Here is a 25,921-nt window from a genome sequence, read left to right as displayed (position 1 = left end):
TATGTTACTCGTAGAGGTGGAGTGTACGCAGGAAGAAAGAGTGAGGTTGGATTGGGGTGTGGACTTTTCATAAAATTGAAGTGTCAAATAAAGGATGGCGTCTGCAAGAGCGCAGTAAGTGATCAGGGGGTATTTATAGCTACACAATGTTGAATTAGATCGGTTGTCAACTTTAACTGACATTGTTGTTAAACGTTCTAAAGGTAAACGTTTTAGAGTTGAACTTTGGAGTTGCTGTTTTCAAAAGCTTCCTTGGTGACGTTTGTGTTTCACTACAACACCAGGAAACATTTCAAACACTGTTTGAAATGTTTCCTGGTGTTGTAGTTAGTTCTATGGTTAATCCAACACAGGTAGCGATATTTTTAATAAATTAATGTAAATGTTCACACAACGTCTTTGAAGTTGTTTTTACTCCAACCTAGTTCATCAAGATTAACGTCGAATTATCAAACTGTGCAAGCACAAGCCAAGCTTGCACTTTCGATGCAAGTTTCGACTTGATGAACTAACTCCAACCCAAACAGTGTTTCATGGGGAGTCCACCAAGGCTATCATGTGCTGTCCTGCCTATGTATGACAAAGTGCATATTAAAATGTTCCTTTAAATTAAATTGATGCAATAAAAAAGAGTTTGTTTTGTTTAACGATATTACAAGAGCACATTGATTGATTAATCATCGGCTATTGGATGTCAAACATCTGATAATTATGACTCGTAGTCATTAGTGGAAACCCGATACATTTTTTTCATATTAGCAGCAAGGGATCTTTTATACACACTTTTCCACACAGACCGAAAAGCACATACCACAGCCTTTGACCAATTGTGTTGCACTGGTTGGAATGAGAAAAAACAATCAGTTGAACAGATCCACTAAGGTGGTTCGATCCTGCAATGCAAGCACCTCAGGTTAGCGCTCAATTGACTGAGCTAAATCCCACCCTCTTCAGTGCAATAGGACTGCATAAATTTCATGATGAATTGGCCATATCTTAGTTAAAATGTGTTTTGTTTAACGACACCACACTTGAGCACATTGATTTATTCATTATCAGCTGTTGGATGTCAATTAAAAAAAACCCAACCCAACATAATATTATTATCATAGTCTTAGAGAGGAATTCTGGTACTTTTTTTTCATTAGTAGCAAGGAAACATTTATATGCACTATCCAACAGACAACCATTTGTATACCAGCTAATTTTTTGTGTACTGGTTTGAATGAGAACTAGCACAGTCAACCCACTGACAGGGATCGATCCTGAACTGACCACACATCAGCCTAGGGGTTTATTACTGGACTACATCCCGCCCCTGGATATATGTTAGAGTTAAGACTAGAGCTGGGCGGTATACCGTATATACCGTTCGGTATCGGTATTATGTCAATACCGATTTACCGTACCGAGCAAAATTCAAAATACCGAAATTTCGGTATTGAAAAATATTTCCCGGAAACCACTAATAATATATCTGACGAACGCAAAATGGGTTGGTATAAATCAGACGAGAGCCTTGTGTATAGAATTTAATTGTATTTAGATGAAATTAGCGGGTGAGCCTTAACACAGGCGTGCATTTTAAGCCGAGTATACCGAAAATAAAGCTCGATATCGGTATCGTGTCAATACCGAATACCGTACCGATACCGAGGTAAATCACCCCAAAAATACCGATATCGATACCGAACCTCAAATTTCAATACCGGCCAGCTCTAGTTAAGACACCAAATACCTTAGAGGAGCAGGATATACATGTATAGCACACAGTGGTAACTGGTAAAGCACTCACCTGTTGCGTTGTCAGTCTGGAAATGATTCCCATCGGTGGATCCATTAATTATGCTATTTCTTGTTCTAGCCAGTGCTCCACAACTGATGTAACAAAGGCTGTGGTATGTACTAATGCAACTGTGCTATCTGGGAAGGAAGGAAGGAAGGAAGGAAATGTTTTATTTAATGACACACTCAACACATTTTATTTACGGTTATATGGCATTGGACATATGGTTAAGGACCATACAGATATTGAGAGAGGAAACCCACTGTAGCCACTTCATGGGCTACTCTTTTTCGATTAACAGTAAGGGATCTTTTATATGCACCATCCCACAGACAGGATAGTACATACCATGGCTTTTGTTACACCAGTTGTGGAACACTGGCTGGAACGAGAAATAGCCCAGTGGGTCCACTGATGGGGATCGAATCCTATCTGGGACGCTGCATATAAAATATCCCTTGCTGCCCATTACATTTCCTTTCTCATTATTTGTGTGGTCCTTAATCATATTTGATACCATATTTAACTAATTCAAATGTGTTGAATGCATTGTGAAATAAAACATTCCTTCCTTCCTTCCTTCCTTCCTTCCTTCCTTCCTTCCTTCGACTTGCTAATAGTATAAGTTTTTAATAAGTTTTACTATTAAACAATCTCTCTCTCTCTCTCTCTCTCTCTCTCTCTCTCTCTCTCTCTCTCTCTCTCTCTCTCTCTCTCTCCCTCTCCTCTCTCTCTCTCTCTCTCCCTCTCCTCTCCTCCCTCCCCCCCTGCACTTGCTTGCTCGCTCGATCAACCAATAGTTAAAACAATGTTGGCTACTAAATAGCCATAGTTTAAAATATGTCCAGTGTCACTGAACAAGTATTTCTTTCCTTTCATTTCCCAATTAATAATTACATTCATTTTATAGACCGACGTTCTGTCGTGGCAACCACACGCTGAGCATACCAATGGAGCTGTTTCGTGAAAACCGGAAGCGTCTGTGTGAGAGACTGAGAAGCAACAAACAAGTGCCGGACGGAGCGGTGGTGCTCCTGCAGGGAGGAGAGTACACAACACGATACTGCTCAGACAATGAACCGCTCTTTAGACAGGTTCGTATTTATATACATGTCCATCTATGTTTTTGTATAATTTGTATTATTTAAATTCCAATTGACAATTTGCAAATAAATGAATTTAGTGCACAAATAAAAATTAGGTTACACAATTTTCCAAAGCCTGAGTTTATTTCATATTACACATATCAGTCTTAAACTGAGAAAATAATTGGCAAGTGACATGAATCACTATTTTAACAGATACACTTGTCTTTTTTGTATTGTTATCCTTTCATTTTGTTTTTTTTATTAACTTAACATTATCTAAATGTTAAATATTAAAATATCCTTGAGATTGCAGCAGTACGTTTCATATGTCACATCATTTGTGTATGGGGAGCGGGACGTAGCCCAGTGGTAAAGTGCTCGCTAGATGCGCGGTTGGTCTGAGATCGATCTCCGTTGGTGGGCCCATTGGGCTATTTCTCGTTCCAGCCAGTGCACCACGACTGGTATATCAAAGTCCGTGGTATATACTACCCTGTTTGTGGGATGGCACATATAAAAGATCCCTTGCTGCTAATCGAAAAGAGTAGCCCATGAAGTGGCGACAGTGGGTTTCCTCTCTCAATATCTGTGTGGTCCTTAACCATATGTCTGACGTCATATAACCGTAAATAAAATGTGTTGAGTGTGTTGTTAAATAAACCATTTCTTTCTTTTTCATTCCTGTAGGTGTTTGCATATGGTTCTGTTTTTTAAGTGCTAGGATATCATTAGATGTAATATCTTTTTGCATATAGTCCAGATAAGGTTAAATAACTTCTGGTGTTCCATATTTTACAGGAATCCTACTTTCACTGGATGTTTGGAGTGGAGGAACCAGATTTCTATGGTGCTCTGGATGTGAAGACAGGGAAGGCAATTCTCTTCGCTCCCAAGCTTCCCGACTCCTATGCAGTTTGGATGGGAAGGTGATTTTAGTGTTTATAAAAGTAAAGGAAATAATAAAGTTAAAATTACATGACACGAAGTAACTGGTTTTTTTAGATATTTCAAAACGTATAATGTTAAGGGGTAATCAGAGCTTCGTTCTTGTTAATACCCGATTGTTTGGTTATACAAATTATATTTGCATTGTTCATTATGCTGGTATTATCCTGACTTTCATAACATTAAATACATTAAAACAATAAACACAAATTTAAAGGTGCACTCTTATAGTGTATAATTTCAACTTCCCACCAACATTATTTGTTTACTTTTGCTGTGATATGTAAACAGCTAGTATACCTTCAACTGTATGCCCATGACAAATTACAACAGTTACTAAATACTTTTATTTACTAGTATCTAGACAGACAAAAAACCTCACCGTTTTTACCGATTTCATAAGATTTGTTACGACATGATAGGACATGAATCTAGTCATACTAAACTATAAAGTCAGTGTTCGAAATAAGCACTTGTCCGTTTGTCCCGGCAAGTGAAAATCTGTTCGGACAAGCAAAATGTGCCTCGGTGGTTGCCCAGAGGACAAGTAAAAAATTTAAGTGCAGTTTCATTTTGAGCAATCATAAACACCATCCTGGTACTTTAATAAAACAAGTGACAATGTTGGCGTACAAATAAATTTCTAGATGTATTTGTGTGGTGAACAGGTAATATTTTTTGCTTATTTCTATCACTGAAAGTCATATATAACATATAGCTTTGATAAATTGCAGAATTATCATTCATCTTAAAAATATCCAAACCCTGAGTGAGTGCTCCGCAAGGCTCAGTGGGTAGGTGTAAACCACTTGCACCGACCAGTGATCCATAACTGGTTCAACAAAGGCCATGGTTTGTGCTATCCTGCCTGTGGGAAGCGCAAATAAAAGATCCCTTGCTGCTAATCGGAAAGAGTAGCTCATGTAGTGGCGAAAGCGGGTTTCCTCTCAAAATCTGTATGGTCCTTAACCATATGTCTGACGCCATATAACCGTAAATAAAATGTGTTGAGTGTATTGTTAAATAAAAATTTCTTTCTTTCTTTCTTTTTTATCACCACAACCGGACTCCAAATCTAAAACATGATCAACTATATCTTGAACGCAGAAGAAGAAGAAGAAGCTGTATTTTTCCTTGGTTTTTTTTATCACTGTTAGTTTTTAATGCAATAAGTTTTAAAGAAGTGAAATAATACATTAACACAACTCATTACCCACCAAAATGGCAAGTCTGCTGCATTTATATGGAAAACCAAAATTATAAAACAATGTTCTTAGCTTCAGATTTGTTATTCTATTTTGTTTTCTATAGGTTGTTGTCTCCTGATGACTTCAAAATGTGTTATGGAGTGGACGAGGTTTATTTTACAACAGATGTAGGTTTCTCTTGGTTTCTATTTTATTCAATAATGAACGCCAATTTAAATAAGTCTATTTTTATTAGAAAGGTAAAATATAAGAATTATTTTCAGATGGCAGGGAACATTTTGTTTAGTATTGCAATTCACCACACAAGTTTCAGAGGTCACTACACAATTTTTAAACATCAAACAGTAATTGCTAATCAATTTTCAATTGAATAGAAATATTGCTATTCAAGATTTTTAAAACAAAATATTTCCAAGATGGTGACAAAATCATTAGTGTCGAGTTTTGCATTTAGCTTCAATGTTAAATTTTTGCATTTAAATCAGTTTCTCAGATTAAACTGTCAGTTCCAGAAAATTATAACTTCGTTTATAGAAAATTAATCTTATTGCATGTTAAAAAGTTCAACCATTTGTTAAATAAATAAATAAAAAAAACTAGTATCTCATGATCACAGCTTAATAAATCAATATGTTGTAGTGGTTTTGTTAAACAAAACTTTCTTTAGTATATATTTTTCGAAGCTAAGCTATAATATTTGTTTCTAAATTCAGATGGCTGAAAAACTGAGGGAAATGAAGCCTGCAGTTTTATTGACATTGGTGGGTATATTTGAACACTAATATAAAAGTTAAAATTAAGAAAACAATACATGTTTAAAAAAAAAAAAAAAAAATCACTTTTGTTATTAGTTGTTTTAACATTTCACAGAGTTGCCAGGGTTTTTAAAAAATATCTTTTCAAAATTGGTGAGTGGGTTGTACTTAAACATCAGACTAAATCTATAAGTCTTGCAACTTGCAATGGATTTGATGGACTGGGTGTCATACAATTTTTGTTTCATCAAAATTTAATCCTAATAGGTCATTACATTGAAAAAGACAAATGCATTTCACAACCTGACTGTATTCAAGCATGTACAATAAACAAAATTATAGAAACTGAATTAAATTACAATTTATTTGATGTTTTGTTGTACCTATTCTGAGTTAAATGACATTTCCATGGATGTTTTGTTGTACGTAGATTTCAGACATTTCTGTTGATGTTTTGTTGTACGTTGATTTCAACATGATCAAGTTTAAAACAAAAAACATTATATAAAAAAAAAAAATTGTACTTTGATTTCAACATGGTCAAGTTTAAAACAAAACAAATTATAATTATTATTTTTTTGTACTTTGATTTCAGCACGGTTTGAACACGGACAGCAAAAACTACAGCCGGGAAGCTGCTTTTGATGGAATAGCCGAGTACGTTTCCCATGTCGTGAAAAACAGTTTTCACATCTGCTCCTTGTTCTATTTGATAGTTACCCTTAAACATGTTTTGTCATTAACAATACGTATACTACATGAACATTACTATCATAACCTACACTCTTGTGTGGATGGGACGTAGCCCATTGGTAATGCAGTCACTTAATGCGCGGTCGGACTGGGGTCGACCCCCATCTGTGGACCCATTGGGCTATTTCTTGCTCCAGCCAGTGCACCACGATTTGGTTTGTGCTATCCTGTCTGTAGGATGGTGAATATGAAAGATCCCTTGCTACTACTGGAAAAAGGTAGCGGGTTTCCTCTCTATGACTGTGTCGAAATTACCAAATGTTTGACATACAATAGCCGATGATTAATAAATCAATGTGCTCTAGTGGTGTCGTTAAGCAAAACAAACAAACATGATTAACAGTATGTATACTACGATGTACATGAACATTGCTATCATTACCTACACTCTTGATTCCTTTTATGGTACATAATAAATTATTATTATTAATACTTCCAATGCTAGTGTAATGTTTGTTTTCAAAGACTTTCTACACACTTAACATAACTGATATTAGACATAACCAAAACCATTGTACAGTAAAATGTCTTATCATTAATTAATGTTGTATTTAATTCTTGTTTTTCATTTGTATTAAGTTATTCATGATTCTTATACTTTATACCAATACACCTACTATTAAATTAGTTTTATAAAATGTATTAATGGTATTATTTTTGCTTATAGCACAAAAATTAATATATAAATGAGTGAATGAGTAAATGAATGAATGAATGAATGATGGATTGATGGATTGATATGCTAGTGGAAATTTTTTTTATATGCATTCTTTCTTGCTATCTTGTTTGCTGAAGCTTTGAAAATTAAATTCTTTTTTTTAGTTTCAAAGTCGACAACAAAGTTCTTCATCCAGAAATCACGGAGTGGTAAGTTATTTTTACTGTCAATGTCATGGTTATCCTTAACATGTGTTTCTGTTTTTTCAATTGTTTATTATTCCCTTTGTCCTTAAAATGTATTCTTGAATGAAAAATGTGGGTGGGGGAATGGCGTGAATAATTGAGTTTAGTTAAGTGAGTGTTTTTTTTGTGAGTCGAGTTACAGAGTACCATCTTTCTTTTGAAATGTTGTTCCACGTTAGTGACGTCATGTCTGTTATTGGTTAAAGAATTTGTCCTGTGTTTGTTGCCATGATAACATGTTCCTAAGTAACACAGCCTAAAATAATACACCTATTTATAACTTTACCTAATCCAAGTGAACCACTAATCAAGTATTTAAATACATTATTCTTTAAATTTATTTGGCGCAATGGTACTGAAAAGTTAGCAACCAGTTTAATAACTCAAAACTATAAAGATGGCGGAATTAAAATGATAAACGTAACTAATTACATTATAGCACTTAAAAATGCATGGATTCGACGAATGATTATTAATAACCCAAAGTGGACTAATCTCTTTAAATCTATTACAGGTATGTCTATACTCGATTTAATTATATATGGCGACTATTTCATTACTTTTAAACTTGAACGAATACTAAAAAATTTTGGAGAGATACATTACACAACTGGTTACAGATACAACAACAACCACGTAATATAGATGACATTTTGGGTATTAATATTTGGTACAACAGTAAAATATGTATAGATAAAAAAACATTTTTATACAAAAAATATCTTACAACTGGTATCATATTTATAGGTGATCTATTGAATGAACAAGGAGCTTCCTAAAATACGCAGATTTCACAGCAAAATATCACATACATACAAATGTTTTGCAATATGCTTCATTAATAAATGCTACTAAATCTTTTATACATAACTTAAATATCTTAACGGATGATATTTTTTACATCATTAAAAAATCCCATTTTCCCATTTAAACTAAGCATGTTGTTAAATGACAAAAGTGGCTGCAAACATATATACGATATACTAAATACTAGAATAATAATACCAAAAGCACAAATAAAATATGCAAATGAGGGGTTTATATATAATATACAGGAATGGGAAACGTTTTATACTCTCCCTTTCCATAGCGTGAAAGATACATCCTTAGCATGGTTTCAATATAAAATTCTGCACAGAATCCTGGCGACTAACAAATTCTTACATATGATTCATTATATTGATTCTAATGCTTGTAGCTTTTGTAGCAATTATCCAGAAACACTAATACATTTATTTTTTAAGTGTGACAAAGTTCATAATTTATGGAAAGAAGTAAAATCATGGAGTTTATGTAAAACAGGAAACCAAATCAATTTCAGCAAAGATATCATCATATTTGGTATAACTAATAACAAAAACAGTAGCTTCATAAATTGGTTAACTATAAATATCAAGTATTATATCTACAGTATGAAAATACAGAAAAAATGTTTAAATATATAAAATAAATTCAAGTCAGTTTTTGATAGCTGATATTAGTCATAACCAAAACCAAAATGTGTTCTTTTCTCATTTATTTTTTAACTTCCACTTTTTAACAACACATTATAACAGTTTAATAAACTGTTTATCTTCTGTATGTTATGATCGATACATTCGGTCTACTGTGGTTAGTACGTAACACACACAGAGGCAGATCTAAGGGGTGGGTGGGTGGGGGGCAGAGGCCCTGTCCCCCCCTAAATTTATTTAAAGTTATAATTTTATTATATATTAATTTTCATCCCCCCCCCCTACAAACCTCCCCCAAAGTTCCCTTGGCATTCCACCTCATGTCATCCCCCCCCCCCCCCCCCCCCCCCCCCCCCCCAAATGGATTTTGTGGATCCACCACTGACACATCTATAATGTAATTCTGGTCTTGTTGACTTTTCCAGTAATGAATGAATGAATGTTTAACGACACCCCAGCACGAAAAATACATCGGCTATTGGGTGTCAAACTATGGTAATGCAAATAAATAAAGTGATGATCAACATCAATATAAAAATTCAAGACTTAAACAAAAACAGAGTAAAGAACTGTGCAAAAACACAAATATCACAGAATTTGACGGATACTGAATTTTACTCAAAACTTCAATTTTGTGCTGTATTGGCCATTCTCAAAGAAAATGTTACACCCCTGCACCACGGTGAGGTTACAGCACACGCAGGGGTACTTTTCCAGTAATGCGCAGTAAAGGTTGATCTTTATGTAGCTTTAGACCGTCTTCTTTTTATTCTTCAAGTTGTAAAGAACTTAAACACTGTATAAAGAACAGATTTGTGACTGGTTTTCTTTCATTTCAATATTCTTGTTTATTTTCTCACAGCCGAGTGTTTAAGTCTGACTACGAGCTTGATGTGCTTCGATATGTCAATCGAATCAGCAGTGAAGCCCACAAAGAGGTAATAGGAAGTTTTGTGAAGTTCAGACTGAGCCTGGCTTCATAATTATCATCATGGTTGACATATCTGACAAGTGCTGCTTTAAGCAGTATGATGCTGTATAATATTAAACAAAATTTGCTTTCACTTTTCGCTTCTGTCATAATTGTTTTTACATGTGTGGAAATTGTTTTGAAAGGAATGTTGTTGTTGCTGTGAATGTGAGGTTTATGGTTAACCTGTATCGGCCATAGACGTCGGAAATGGGGACTGCCAGTGTGGCACTGGCCCCCCCTACTCTTACACTGGGGGGCCACAATATGAACTCGCATTTAATAAGTGCGCCATCTTCCGATGCCTGTGTCAGGCCTCTTGAGAATTGAACATCTGCATTGTCTATTTATCGGTTATGCAGAAATAAATCTAGGTAACACATTTTCTTTTTGGCAAAACCAGTTACATCCAAGTAATAGGTGATCCAAATTTTGTGCGAACAAAAAATAGTTTACACAAAATTAGGTTAGCGAGAGCAATGCACGAATGATTGTTCTCGCAATTTCCAGAGGCCAACTGTATGGCAGTATGAGTGACCCTAACACTAACACTGCGGTGTGATATATAGAGGATATTTCAAGTGTTTTTGTCAAATATGATTTATATCTCATTGAGTGAAATTTGCAATAATATCTCACGAGTCGTGCAAGTGTGATATGATTGCAATCTTCATGAGATGAGATATAAATCATATTTGATAAAAAAAACATCACATTTTCTATTTATTATATAACTTTTGGCAATTTACCTATATTTTTTAAAAGCCAGCAGAAAAATAGTTCCGGCTTTCTTATAGTGAAGATAACACTTTCTACAGTGGCGATAACACATTTTAGAGTGAAATAGTGAAATTCTCACTCTAAAATGTGTTATCGTCACTGAGTGACTGATAACACTTTTATTTCACTGATATTTTAACATATTTTACTAAATGTTATATAATAAAGTTTTGTTATTTTGTTAACTGTCATGCTAAGGCCAAAATTTTTTTATTTTGGTGGTCTCTGGTCAGCGCATGGGTCAGTTAAAACAACAAATTCGAAATTTCCTCAGTAGCTACAACAGCACTATATATACAGAAATAATGCTGCACCAACTCAACTAATTATATTGTGACACACCATGGGTCCATGACATTGTGGGTTTAAATGAGGTCATTTGGGGATAGAGTGGAAATAATAAAAGTTGCCTTGGCTACATATGGAAAATGTGGAGGAAATCATTTACGGTACAAGGGAAATGAGGAGACGCAGGGCTCACACTGGAACAAACTGTGGTTTGGCCAATTTTCAGAAATGTAGAGTATTTCTTTGAAAATCCTTGAAATGTGCTTAATTTGAGAAATATTTTATTAGCCAAAGTCTAAATTTTGTAGCCATTTTGTATAAAAATTTGCAATTGGCTAATTTGGCAATTTACAGGGTGAGCCCTGGAGGCACCATTGCCATTGAGAAGGGATCAAGAAAAATAAGGACATAAAAAAACAAATATATATATAGGGTCTATGCTTTTGCAGAAAAAAAGGTGGAGGGAAAAGCTGCATGCATCGCTGCATCAATTCTGGAACTTTGGTTCGACCAGTGACCGTCAATTTTTGTTGGGGGTGGGGGGTGGGTGGGGGGGAGTGGGGGGTGGGGTGGGGGGTTGACCTAACATTGGTGTGATACAATTAAAAATTGTGATTTTGTTTAACCTAACACTGTTTTGTGAAATACCTTTGCGATTTTGTTAACCCTAACACTGTTGTATAATATAGCTCTGTGATGTTGTTAACCCTTACACTATTATGTAATGTAGCTCTGTGATGTTGTTAACCCTAACACTGTTGTGTGATATAGCCCTGTGATGTTGTTAACCCTAACACTGTTGTGTGATGTAGCCCTGTGATGTTGTTAACCCTAACACTGTTGTGTGGTGTAGCTCAGATCTGTGATGTTATTAACCCTAGCACTGTTGTGTGGTGTAGCTCTGTGATGTTGTTAACCCTAACACTGTTGTGTAGTGTAGCTCAGATCTGTGATTTTGTTAACCCTAACACTGTTGTGTGATGTAGCCCTGTGATTTTGTTAACCCTAACACTGTTGTGTGATGTAGCTCTGTGATGTTAACCCTAGCTCTGTGATGTTATTAACCCTAACACTGTTGTGTGGTGTAGCTCTGTGATGTTATTAACCCTAACACTGTTGTGTGGTGTAGCTCTGATCTGTGATTTTGTTAACCCTAGCACTGTTGTGTGGTGTAGCTCTGTGATGTTATTAACCCAAACACTGTTGTGTGATGTAGCTCTGTGATGTTAACCCTAGCACTGTTGTGTGGTGTAGCTCTGTGATGTTGTTAACCCTAACACTGCTGTGTGATGTAGCTCTGTGATGTTAACCCTAACACTGTTGTGTGGTGTAGCTCTGTGATGTTATTAACCCTAACACTGCTGTGTGATGTAGCTCTGTGATGTTATTAACCCTAACACTGCTGTGTGATGTAGCTCTGTGATGTTAACCCTAACACTGTTGTGTGGTGTAGCTCAGATCTGTGATTTGTTAACCCTAACACTGTTGTGTGGTGTAGCTCTGTGATGTTGTTAACCCTAACACTGCTGTGTGATGTAGCTCTGTGATGTTAACCCTAGCACTGTTGTGTGGTGTAGCTCTGTGATGTTGTTAACCCTAACACTGCTGTGTGATGTAGCTCTGTGATGTTAACCCTAACACTGCTGTGTGGTGTAGCTCTGTGATGTTGTTAACCCTAACACTGTTGTGTGGTGTAGCTCTGTGATGTTAACCCTAGCACTGTTGTGTGGTGTAGCTCTGTGATGTTATTAACCCTAACTCTGTTGTGTGGTGTAGCTCAGATCTGTGATTTTGTTAACCCTAGCACTGTTGTGTGGTGTAGCTCAGATCTGTGATGTTGTTAACCCTAACACTGTTGTGTGGTGTAGCTCAGATCTGTGATTTTGTTAACCCTAGCACTGTTGTGTGGTGTAGCTCAGATCTGTGATGTTGTTAACCCTAACACTGTTGTGTGGTGTAGCTCAGATCTGTGATTTTGTTAACCCTAGCACTGTTGTGTGGTGTAGCTCTGTGATGTTATTAACCCTAGCACTGTTGTGTGGTGTAGCTCAGATCTGTGATGTTGTTAACCCTAGCACTGTTGTGTGGTGTAGCTCAGATCTGTGATTTTGTTAACCCTAACACAGTTGTGTGGTGTAGCTCTGTGATGTTGTTAACCCTAACACTGCTGTGTGATGTAGCTGTGTGATGTTATTAACCCTAACACTGTTGTGTAGTGTAGCTCAGATCTGTGATTTTGTTAACCCTAACACCGTTGTGTGATGTAACCCTGTGATTTTGTTAACCCTAACACCGTTGAGTGATGTAACCCTCTGATTTTGTTAACCCTAACACTGTTGTGTGGTGTAGCTCTGTGATGTTGTTAACCCTAGCACTGTTGTGTGATGTAGCTATGTGATGTTATTAACCCTAGCACTGTTGTGTGGTGTTGCTCTGTGATGTTGTTAACCCTAGCACTGTTGTGTGGTGTAGCTCTGTGATGTTATTAACCCTAGCACTGTTGTGTGGTGTTGCTCTGTGATGTTATTAACCCTAGCACTGTTGTGTGGTGTAGCTCTGTGATGTTATTAACCCTAACACTGTTGTGTGGTGTTTCTCTGTGATGTTATTAACCCTAGCACTGTTGTGTGGTGTAGCTCTGTGATGTTATTAACCCTAGCACTGTTGTGTGGTGTTGCTCTGTGATGTTATTAACCCTAGCACTGTTGTGTGGTGTAGCTCTGTGATGTTATTAACCCTAACACTGTTGTGTGGTGTTTCTCTGTGATGTTATTAACCCTAGCACTGTTGTGTGGTGTTGCTCTGTGATGTTATTAACCCTAACACTGTTGTGTGGTGTTTCTCTGTGATGTCATTAACCCTAGCACTGCTGTGTGATGTAGCTCTGTGATGTTATTAACCCTAACACTGTTGTGTGATGTAGCTCTGTGATGTTAACCCTAGCACTGTTGTGTGGTGTAGCTCTGTGATGTACGTTGTTAACCCTTACACTGTTGTTTGATATAGCTCTGTGATGTTGTTAACCCTTACACTGCTGTGTGATTTTGTTACAGGTGAACGGCCTCGGTGGCGTCATGGTTAGGCCATCGGTCTACAGGCTGGTAGGTACTGGGTTCAGATCCCAGTCGAGGCATGGGATTTTTAATCCAGATAACGACTCCAAACCCTGAGTGAGTGCTCCGCAAGGCTCAATGGGTAGGTGTAAACCACTTACACCGACCAGTGATCCATAACTGGTTCAACAAAGGCCATGGTTTGTGCTATCCTGCCTGTGGGAAGCGCAAATAAAAGATCCCTTGCTGCTAATCGGAAAGAGTAGCCTATGTAGTGGCGACAGCGGGTTTCCTCTCAAAATCTGTGTGGTCCTTAACCATATGTCTGACGCCATATAACCGTAAATAAAATGTGTTGAGTGCGTCATTAAATAAAACATTTCTTTCTTTGTTACAGGTGATGAGGGGTGTGAGACCAGGCATGTACGAATACCAGGCAGAGAGGTAGGGACAGTCTCAGCTGGAAACTCTTTACTGACCCTTCTGTTCCCATGAAAATAAAGCACCATATATATCTCATGTTTCCACAGTATTTATACAGTGCTTTATCTTGTTTAAAATGTGCTGAGAGGTTGTTAAAGAAACGTTTCTTTCCAATCCAATAAACAGCTCTTTAGTAATAATGTTTATTACCCCAAAGGCTGTGGTATGTGCTGTCATGTCTGGTAAAATGCATATTAAAAAGTCCTTGATATTAGTGGGAAAAGGTGGTGGGATATGTCTATGTGTTACAGGGACCACATTTTGTATATCCATAGCCAATGATTAGTAAATCAATGTGCTCAAGTTGTGTTGTTTAACAAAACACAAATTTAACTTTTAACTTTGATTACTCACATTTATCCTAAAACCTACCTGTAGTATTCATATCATGAACCCAGTATTTATATATAGTATTCATATCATGAACCCAGTATTTATATATAGTATTCATATCATGAACCCAGTATTTATATATAGTATTCATATCATGAACCCAGTATTTATATATAGTATTCATATCATGAACCCAGTATTTATATATAGTATTCATATCATGAACCCAGTATTTATATATTTTAGTGTATTAATTTGGGTGATACTTTTTTGCTGTCTGTGGGTCATTTGTTTACTTGCCAACAGACCTGTATACCTGAGCATTACATTTTGATAAGATTTAAAGTGCATGGTGTCAAACTACATTAATTTTGTGGTATTCATGATGACATCATATATAGTACCCATGGACACAACTTTAGAAGTGTGATTTACTAAATGTAAAATTAAAACATTGTTTTAGAAATATTTTAGGATAAATAGAATTCACTACTCATGTTTTGTAATGTGTAAGTTATCAACATCATCTAGTTGATCAGTATTTTAGGGGGGAGAGTTGTGACAAATACTGATTAACAGACTTATGCAGGGATGTGAGAGGTATGCGCAAATGCATAAATGCATAAATGCGCTTTTCCATTTCATCTAAAAAAACAAAAACATGATGTTCAATACTGTTGACCACACAAGGTTCATTTGCATGTTTTCACGGTTTCAAGTTTATGAGGTGTGCCGTATAAGTTATAACCAGTTTAGACTTGTCAGCATTGAATGCATTTGTTAATTGGCAGTTCCAGGGGTTGCAAACAACAATTTTCCTTCAGGGGCCCTTGAGCAGCCCCTGGACCCCGGCCGCAATAAGCTTTTTCTTTCCAGCCCCTCTCACATCCCTGCTTATGATGAATCCTCTATTTCTATAGTGTCCGTTAATTTAGTATTGTTTGTTTTTCTTCAGTATTTTCCAGCACTATGTGTATTTTAATGGTGGACTTCGCAACATGTCCTACACCTGTATCTGTGCAAGGTGAGTAAGTCTCTCTAATTAATGGTTTTCCTTTCAGCCTCTTCAAACACCATGTTCAAGTGAACGGGGGTTGTCGTATATTGGCATGGGCACATGGTGTGTGTGGAAGGTAATTTACAACCAATTGGAACCAGGTGTTGTCTCCATTTCTAAGGATTTTACATTATTATCGGGGAACATTTTGTTTTCAAAACTTGATTAGCAATATTTCTGGTCAGTTGAATTGCGAAAGATACTGCATGGACAAGTGGCCCATTCTAGATGGCCCATTTCATGTACATATATATTAGCAAGATAGTAAGTTTTTTTGCGAAATAAGATGTCAGAAAATTCACAAATATGTTTAGGTAATTTAATACAAGATGGAATGGGGTCATTGTAGTCAGTTTATAAAATGGAGATTGCACCTTCTGGTTACCGGTACTTTTTATTGTGTTACTGCAGTTTTCTATTACAATTGTATATAGTGGATTCATGTGCATTGAAAAAAACAGAGTGAAACTTAATACTTTTATTTATTGATAAAATGTGCTTACAATGTTCTTGTTTTTTTAGCCACTTAATTATAAAGCCATATAGGCTAAAATACACTGTCACTTAATTGAACTACATATATATTGTCATGAAATGAGAAATTGGTCAGTATAACTTTTTCAGTCATATACAGTTGTTTAATCACTGTTTTTTCTGAGCATTCATTTGAACAGTGTGTTAATCTGTATTACTTTTACTGTATGCTGCAGGTCTTGAAATTAATTTTGGGAAGCAGGAAGCAATACCGATATTTGCTTCTGAAATTTTAATATTAAAACAAAAGCTAGAAATCGAGAAGCATATCTAGAACAAAGATACTGATATAAGTTCTGTTGTTGTGTCAGACTTTAAGATGGAAATGTGGAAGTGGAACTGTATTTACGTGCCCCTATCCAATCAAGGTTCAGGCACGCCCACCTCGGACTTAGCATCGGACTTCGCCAGTGACTAATTCCGGAGCAGGAGGGGGGGGGTGGATTGAGTTTGAAGTGGACGGAATTTGCAAAAAAGCCATTTAGCGATAGCGCGGATCAAATAGCAGACACCAAGTGAGGCCAAGCTGTCATTGGCTGAAGTTCGATTCCTTGGTAAAACCTGTCAAAAACCTGGGCTACTCTTTCCAATTAGCAGCAAGGGATCTTTTATTTGCGCTTCCCACAGGCAGAATAGCACAAACCATGGTCTTTGTTGAACCAGTTATGGATCACTGGTCGGTGCAAGTGGTTTACACCTACCCATTGAGCCTTGCGGAGCACTCACTCAGGGTTTGGAGTCGATATCTGGATTAAAAATCCCATGCTTCGACTGGGATCCGAACCCAGTACCTACCAGCCTATAGACCGATGGCCTAACCACTACGCCACCGAGGCCGATAAAAAAAAGAAAAGAAAAAGGAATGAACTGAGTGTTATTATGTTTAATGTATTTGTATAATTTGTTTTTTTAGTGGTGACAAAGGATCTGTTCTGCACTATGGCCATTCCGGTGCTCCGAACGCTAAAGTCATAAACAACGGTGACATGTGGTAAGAATTCTTGTGGAACTGTTTACAAAGACCACCTGAAATATGTGGACAAAATTTACAAAGGGGTGTTAATGTTTTTGGGTTGGGGGGTGGGTGGGAATGGAATAAAATAGAAAAAGAAACATGTTGGTAACAGTGGACTTAATAGTATATTCGGGGCAGGGTGTAATCCAGTGGTAGAGCACTCACCTGATATGCGGTCGGTCTAGGATCGATCCCCGTCTTTGGGCCTCCATTGGGCTATTTCTCGTTCCAGCCAGCCAGTACACCACAACCTGTATATCAAAGACTGGTATGTGCTATCCTGTCTGTGGGTTGGTGCATACAAAAGATCCCTTGTTACTAATGGAAAAACAATGTAGCTGGTTTCCTCTCTAAGACTAAATGTCAGAATTACCAAATGTTTAACATCCAATAGCCGATGATTACTAAAATCAATGTGCTCTAGTGGTGGTGTTAATTTTTTTTTTTTTTTTTTTTTTATGTTCTCATATAAATCCATTTCCCCCATCTTGATACAGACGTGTGGTCAAGGTCAAGTGGTTTTACACGCACATTTTGAACAAGCACACGCACAAATCCCGTCAAAGCTGGCTCACACATTCATTCATCTTTCTCATCTATCACCCTCTGCCTATCATTCTCATTATCTTAATATAAAAAACTTTCCAATTCATAAATAGATTATGCAAATGTTCAATTCTCCAAGCCTAAGAATATGTGTGTTTGTGAGAAAACATGCCAACTGTCGGGAGGTTTTGTATGTTTGTAGTTTGTTTGACCTCGGAGGGGAATACTACTGCTATGCGTCTGACATCACATGTTCCTTCCCAGCCAATGGAAAGTTCACACCAGAGCAGCGTACAATCTATGAAGCTGTGCTCAGTGCCAATCGAACCGTCATGAGGGCTGTCAAACCAGGTACTAGTGATTAGTGATTTCTTTCATACTCTGTAAATTTACCGGCCTCGGTGGCATCGTGGTTAGGCCATCGGTCTACAGGCTGGTAGGTACTGGGTTCGGATCCCAGTCTAGGCATGGGATTTTTAATCCAGATACCGACTCCAAACCCTGAGTGAGTGCTCCGCAAGGCTCAATGGGTAGGTGTAAACCACTTGCACCGACCAGTGATCCATAACAGGTTCAACAAATGCCATGGTTTGTGCTATCCTGCCTGTGGGAAGCGCAAATAAAAGATCCCTTGCTGCTAATCGGAAAGAGTAGCTCATGTAGTGGCGACAGCGGGTTTCCTCTCAAAATCTGTGTGGTTGTTAACCATATGTCTGATGCCATATAATCATATTCGGGAGCTGTTTGATATATATTTTTGTGGTGTTATTCAGGAGTGAGCTGTTTGATATATATATTTGTATTGTTATTCAGAAGTGAGCTGTTTGATATATTTTGTGTTATTCAGGAGTGAGTTGTTTGATATATTTTGTGTTATTCAGGAGTGATCTGTTTGGTATATTTTGTGTTGTTATTCAGGAGTGAGCTGTGTGATATATTTTGTGTTATTCAGGAGTGAGCTGTTTGATGTATACATGTATGTATTATTCAGGAGTGAGCTGCTTGGTATACATTTTTTTTATTGTTATTCAGGAATGAGCGGTTAAATATATATTTTTGTGTTATTCAGGAGTGAGCTGTTTGATATATATTATTCAGGAGTGAGCTGTTTGATATATATTTTTGTGTTGTTATTCAGGAGTGAGCTTTTTGATATATATTTTTGTGTTGTTATTCAGGAGCTGTTTGGTATATATTTTTGTGTTGTTATTCAGGAGTGAGCTGTTTGATATATTTTGTGTTATTCAGGAGTGAGCTGTTTGATATATATGTATTATTCAGGAGTGAGCTGTTTGATATATATGTATTATTCAGGAGTGAGCTGTTTGATATATATGTATTATTCAGGAGTGAGCTGTTTGATATATATGTATTATTCAGGAGTGAGCTGTTTGGTATAAAGTTTTGTATTGTTATTCTGGAGTGAGTGGTTTGATATATATTTTTGATATATACTACTCAAAAGAATTTAAGGGTCAGACGATATTTTCGACATTATTTTCTGAATGTCAATTATATTAGCTAGACCATAATGTCACGCATGGTATTGTTCCATTTTGACGAAAGTGGGTCTAAGCAACCCATAAATGAATTAAAATCCACCGTCATTGACACTGTCGACTAGTTCTAATGGCGAAAACATGCTTACATTTGCACGTAAATTAGGGCGAAAGCGAAAGGTCTGCTAAGTGCCCATGACTTGCTTTTTCACAAAGCGCTTCATTTGCACGCTTTGCACGTGTATTCCATGTTCCCAATGCTGAATTTCCGTATAATTGGAGCTTGCGTTCGTGTACGGTGCACACTCCAAATTCGACAATGGTACGACTTCAACTGACTATCGAAGATCGAGGAAGGGCTATTGCTTGGCTTCAGGATGGCAATATGCAAAGAAATGTTGCTCTGAGACTTGGTGTCAGTCAGAGTGTCGTTGGCCGACTGTGGCAACGGTACCAAGCAACGAATTCTGTTTGAAATCGTCCACGTTCGGGAAGACCCCGAAGAACTACAAATAGAGAGGACCGCTACATCACCAATATGGCTCTACGTCAACGCACAACCACTGCACGCCGATTACGTGACAATCTGCAGACTGCGACTGGAACTCGAGTGTCTGATCAAACCATACGCAATCGTCTGAGAGCCAATAATCTACGCTGCCGTCACCAGGCTGTTTGACCACCACTCCTACCACGTCACAGAACGGCCAGACGTCACTGGTGCACGCTTCATCTGCGGTGGCAACGTGTTCAGTGGGGTCGAGTGATGTTCACTGATGAGTCCAGGCTTAGTCTCCAGTTCAACGACGGTCGGGTTCGTGTCTACAGACATCCTGGGGAGCGCTTCGCTGACATTAACGTTAGACAACGTCACCGGTTCGGTGGTGGCAGCGTCATGGTGTGGGGCGGCATCTCTATCCACCACAGGATCCCCTTTATGTGGTGGATGGCAATCTGAATGGAATCCGCTATCTGAATGAGATTATCCGGCCGTTGGTTCTCCCAGGCCTTCAGCAGATTGGCGGCGGGGCAGTTCTGCAGGATGACAATGCCAGACCCCACCGCGCCAGGGTGGTAACGGACTTTCTCAGACAACAAGGTATCGCCAGGATGGATTGGCCATCATATTCGCCTGACTTGGCCCCAATAGAGCACGCCTGGGACAAATTAGGCAGGAGAGTTCGGGATAACCATGCCCCTCCGGCCAACCTTCATGATCTGGGTCAACTTCTTATGGCAGAGTGGCAGGCCATTCCCCAAGAGTTCTTCAGACGTCTGATCAACAGCATGAGGCAACGATGTGTCAAGTGTATTCGCGCCAGGGGTGGATTCACACACTATTAAACGAATGTTCTAATGTGTAAAATCCATGTTTGACAACCTTCAACTTTGACAGCATGTCATGTGACTTTCTTGTATACAGTGACATTTATTTGTTTTTTTTGTAAATATGGAACAATAAATAAAAAAAAGTGTGTAGTTTACATCATCTCTGAAACTTATTTGGTTATAAATTTTTGACCCTTAAATTCTTTTGAGTAGTATATATTTTTGTGTTATTCAGGAGTGAGCTGTTTGGTATATATTTTTGTGTTGTTATTCAGGGGTGAGCTTCTTTATATATATTTTTGTGTTGTTATTCAGGACCTGTTTGGTATATATTTTTGTGGTGTTATTCAGGTGTGAGCTGTTTGATATATATGTTTGTATTGTTATTCAGGAGTGAGCTGTTTGATATATATGTTTGTATTGTTATTCAAGAGTGAGCTGTTTGAGATATATTTTTGTATTGTTATTCAGAAGTGAGCTGTTTGATATATTTGTTATTCAGGAGTGAGCTGTTTGATATATTTTGTGTTGTTATTCAGAAATTAGCTGTTTGATATATATTTTTTTGGTGTTATTCAGGAGTGAGCTGTTTGATATACGTATTTTGTTTTGTTATTCAGAAATTAGTTGTTTTTGTGTTGTTATTCAGGAGTGAGTTGTTTGATATATTTGTATTATTCAGAAGTGAGCTGTTTGGTATATAAATGTTTGTTTTGTTATTCAGGAGTTAGCTGTTTGATATATATTTTTGTGTTGTTATTCAGAAGTTAGCCGTTTGATATATATTTTTGTGTTGTTATTTAGGAGTAAGCCGTTTGATATATATTTTTGTGTTGTTATTCAGAAATTAGCTGTTTGGTATATATTTTTGTGTTGTTATTCAGGAGTTAGCTTTTTGATATATATTTTTGTGTTGTTATTCAGAAGTTAGCTGTTTAATATATATTTTGGTGTTGTTATTCAGGAGTGAGCTGGGTGGAGATGCACCAGCTAGCCGAGCGGACGTTGCTGGAGAAACTCAAACAGATGGGGGTGTTGCAGGGAGAGGTGGATGACATGATGAAAGTGAGGCTCGGAGCCGTGTTCATGCCGCACGGTCTCGGCCACTTCATGGGCATCGACACTCACGATGTGGGAGGATATCCAGAGGTAGGTTTTAAAAAATAATAATAATTAAATTATATATATATATATATATACATGTATGTCTACTTTATTTTTATTAACCCAGATAAAGATGATCATGTCATTATCTGAATTACAAAGTATACAGCACAAATTATTTAAACCGCATAGCTCATAGCGTATAATGTAAAAACTGATAAACAACTGTATAATAATAAGCAAAAAACATTTACAATGTATGGCTCATAATTAATTTTTTTATTAACAGTTGTATAATTATTGTATAATAATAGAAATGAACAACTACTATTTAACATTTTAGAACCGTGTAGTGATCTGTGAAACGTATAGAGCAATTTACAGCGTAATACCGAACAAAATGTCTCCTGTACCACTATACTTGTTGTAGGGTGTCGAGCGGCCGACCGGTGCTGGAATCAGCTCTTTGCGGACGGCCCGTGTATTGGAGGAAAGAATGGTGCTGACCATTGAACCAGGCTGCTACTTCGTCGACGCGGTCAGTAAACTCCGACAAACGGAGGGGTGTCGTTAAACATTCATTCATTCATTTGTTCGTTAGTTCGGACAAACGGTCATGATGCTGAATGGTCATTTGCTAGATAGAATGAATGAATGAATGAATGTTTAACGACAGCCCAGCACGAAAAATGCATCGGCTATTGGGTGTCAAACTATGGTAATGCAAACAAAGTGATGATCAACATCAATATAAAAATTCAAGACTCAAACAAAAACACAGTGTAAAGAAGTACAAATATCACAGATAGATACCGACTTTTATTCAAAATTTCAATTTTGTGCTGCATTGGCCATTCTCAAAGATAGATAGATAGATAATACGACATGAGTGGCCATTGAATATAATTTATCTTGCAGGTAGTACTCCACCAACCCCTGCAATTGGCAATGCCGTGGAGTTTTTAATTATCCATGGCAATTTTTTTTTTGCCATGGACTACATATATATTCAAGGTTTTATTAATGGCATGTGTTTTTTTTGCCATGGACTACATATATATTCAAGGTTTTATTAATGGCATGTGTTTTTTTTGCCATGGACTACATATATATTCAAGGTTTTATTAATGGCATGGTTTTTTTTGCCATGGACTACATATATATTCAAGGTTTTATTAATGGCATGGTTTTTTTTGCCACGGACATTTTCTTAATTGCAAGGGTTGTAAACCAAATAACTTTTCGGCTGGGTCATAGTTCGAGGTGCACCAATCTTTTGATAGAGCAGTTAATACCACAAATCCTGTCATTGGTAATAAATGTGGGTGTGTTTGTTTCATGTGGGCCAAAAATGTAGGCAATTTTTTATTTCATCTAGTACCACTGTGTCAAGTAGCCTTGTGCTTGGAACATGTACGGGGTACTTGTCAAAGAAAAAAAGTACTCAAATTTTGTGTGGAACTAGGGTAGTCATACATGTAGATGCTACCCGTTATTTCCGAAATGAGCAACTTCACCCCAATTTTTTCTGATTTACTTTAAGGGTGCAGGGTGATAGTATTTATATCTGTGGTGTATGTGTCAATTGATATGCAGCAGGTAGGTGTTTTAGCCTCGTATGTTGTCATCTATGGGATTTGATTTGGTAGTATTTATATCTGTGGTGTATGTGTCGATTGATATGCAGCAGGTAGGTGTTTTAGCCTCGTATGTTGTCATCTATGGGATTTGATTTGGTAGTATTTATATCTGTGGTGTATGTGTCGATTGATATGCAGCAGGTAGGTGTTTTAGCCTCGTATGTTGTCATCTATGGGATTTGATTTGGTAGTATTTATATCTGTGGTGTATGTGTCGATTGATATGCAGCAGGTAGGTGTTTTAGCCTCGTATGTTGTCATCTATGGGATTTGATTTGGTAGTATTTATATCTGTGGTGTACGTGTCGATTGATATGCAGCAGGTAGGTGTTTTAGCCTCATATGTTGTCATCTATGGGATTTGATTTGGTAGTATTTATATCTGTGGTGTATGTGTCGATTGATATGCAGCAGGTAGGTGTTTTAGCCTCATATGTTGTCATCTATGGGATTTGATTTGGTAGTATTTCTTACATATATTAAAAATTATTTACAGGTTGTAATTTACTTACGTGTCACAAAGAAGTTAGAAGTGTGTTTTGTTTAACATCATCGGCTACTGGATGTCAAACATATGATAATTTTTACAGTCATAGAGAGGAAACCAGCTACATTTCTTCATCAGTAGCAAGGGACCTTTTATAATGCACCATCCCACAGACATGAGAGCACATACCACAGCCTTTGATATACCAGTCATGGTGCACTGGCTGGAACGAGAAATGGCCCAATGGGACCACCAATTGATTGATCACAAGTGTCACAAAAATGACAATTTCAGATTAACTATATGTCACAGAGTAATCAATTTTGAAATCCGTATTTCATAAATAGTAAAATATTTTAATTACAAAAACATTTTCAAAAACAGTCAGGTGCATTAGTATTGTTAAAACAAAAAACAGTTCAATAACAATTTTCCATTGGGATTTTTTCAGCATTATTAAAACAGAAACATCATGTACCCAACTTATTGTTATTGTAAGAAGATGGAAAGTGATGCCATTAAAATTAAAAATCAGCTATATATCAATACAATGCTATGCCACATTAAAATAAAAACTAGTCCACTAACCCTGTCCTTGAAGCCTGTCAAAATAATTCCGAGAGCAGACAATTTACATATTGGTATATGTTTTTATTTTTCATAATTTTAAACAAAATATTATGTTTAAGTTTTAAAAGATGAAAGATATAAAAAGCACATTTTGTTAAATATATCATATAAAAAAAATTACTGTTGGATATGTTATATTTATTGCATACGAAGGCAAGAGTGCGAAGAATGACTGTTGTAGCCCAGTGGTAAAGTGCTTGGTTGATCCATGGTTGGTCTGGGATCTATCCCTGTCAATAGGCCCATTGGGCTATTTCTCGTTCCATCCAGTGCACCACGACTGGCCTATCAGTCCATGGTATGTACTACCCTGTCTGTGGGATGGTGTATATAAAAGATCCCTTGCTGCTAATCGGAAATTGTAGCCCATCAATATCTGTGTGGTCCTTAACCATATGTCCGATGTCATATAACCATAAATAAAATGTGTTGAGTGCGTCATTAAACAAAACGTTTTCTTCCTTCCTTCTTAGCGATAAAAAAAAAAATGCAGATTAAAGTTCCCTCACTGCTTATCTACAAAACTCTTCATGTGAGGAAGCAGTACATACTATATGACACATTATACGACATCCTTGACAATTAGCAGATTAAAATATTTAAACCATTTAACTCAATTCCAGCTCCTTGATGCAGCACTGAGGGACGAGAACCAAGCAAAATTTCTGGTTCAAGAAGAAATACGAAAATACAGGTCATTTGGTGGGGTACGTTGATATATGATATAGTTACAAACTTTTTTTCATATAATTTACTCTGGAAATTCTTATTAGATATGCCGATTCTTTAAAAAACCTGAATGTTATCCTTGGATGTCAGAAAATGATGTCATTACATCAGATGCAAAGTCTTTATGTAAAACAGACTACTGGAAGTAGTTTAAAAACTGATTTATTCATATTTTTAACTAAACAAGTTATATTGATGTATATAGTCATATATTTAGTATAAAATGGTTTATTTGTTTATAAATTAGATAAAATCACAACAAACGACAAACAGTTCTTTATAAATAAAGTTTACTATCGCTTTGCTTTATGGACAGGTGAGAATAGAAGACGACATTGTGGTTACCCAGGACGGAATGGAACTGCTGACTTGTGTACCCAGAACTGTCGAGGAGATCGAAGCACACATGGAGCAAGGGAAACAATCCGGTCAGCGACCTCTTCCACAGGAGAGCCAGAAACCTGTTTAATGGATACAGATGCTCAGTGAAATGTTCAGACATTTGTTCAAGACAAATAATCAGCTTTGATTAAATAACATATATGCTAAGAA

At 36.9% G+C, this 25,921-nt stretch overlaps 1 protein-coding gene across 1 annotated transcript; it reads left to right on the top strand.

Moving 5' to 3' along the window:
• Positions 1–10: 10 nt before the first annotated feature.
• Positions 11–25,921, top strand: LOC121388314 (xaa-Pro dipeptidase-like). Its single transcript, XM_041519604.1, has 16 exons — positions 11–114; positions 2,697–2,880; positions 3,673–3,800; positions 5,131–5,194; positions 5,741–5,788; positions 6,378–6,439; positions 7,358–7,402; positions 9,755–9,830; positions 14,381–14,427; positions 15,755–15,823; positions 17,304–17,381; positions 18,154–18,302; positions 21,744–21,928; positions 22,314–22,421; positions 25,264–25,347; positions 25,686–25,921. The coding sequence occupies exons 1-16, from the start codon at positions 95–97 to the stop codon at positions 25,836–25,838; spliced, it is 1,500 nt and encodes a 499-aa protein (XP_041375538.1). The 5' UTR covers positions 11–94; the 3' UTR covers positions 25,839–25,921.

The sequence above is a fragment of the Gigantopelta aegis genome, chromosome 14, assembly GCF_016097555.1.
Source record: "Gigantopelta aegis isolate Gae_Host chromosome 14, Gae_host_genome, whole genome shotgun sequence".
In the NCBI taxonomy this organism is placed as follows: domain Eukaryota; kingdom Metazoa; phylum Mollusca; class Gastropoda; order Neomphalida; family Peltospiridae; genus Gigantopelta; species Gigantopelta aegis.
This window is presented reverse-complemented; position numbering and strand designations above follow the sequence as displayed.

Excerpts from the sequence above, each read along its gene's own strand:
- LOC121388314 (XM_041519604.1), top strand. The coding sequence starts at position 95 with ATGGCGTCTGCAAGAGCGCA. Across the intron at positions 115-2,696 it reads ATGGCGTCTGCAAGAGCGCA|ACCGACGTTCTGTCGTGGCA; the intron begins GTAAGTGATCAG and ends TTCATTTTATAG. Across the intron at positions 22,422-25,263 it reads GCTGCTACTTCGTCGACGCG|CTCCTTGATGCAGCACTGAG; the intron begins GTCAGTAAACTC and ends ACTCAATTCCAG.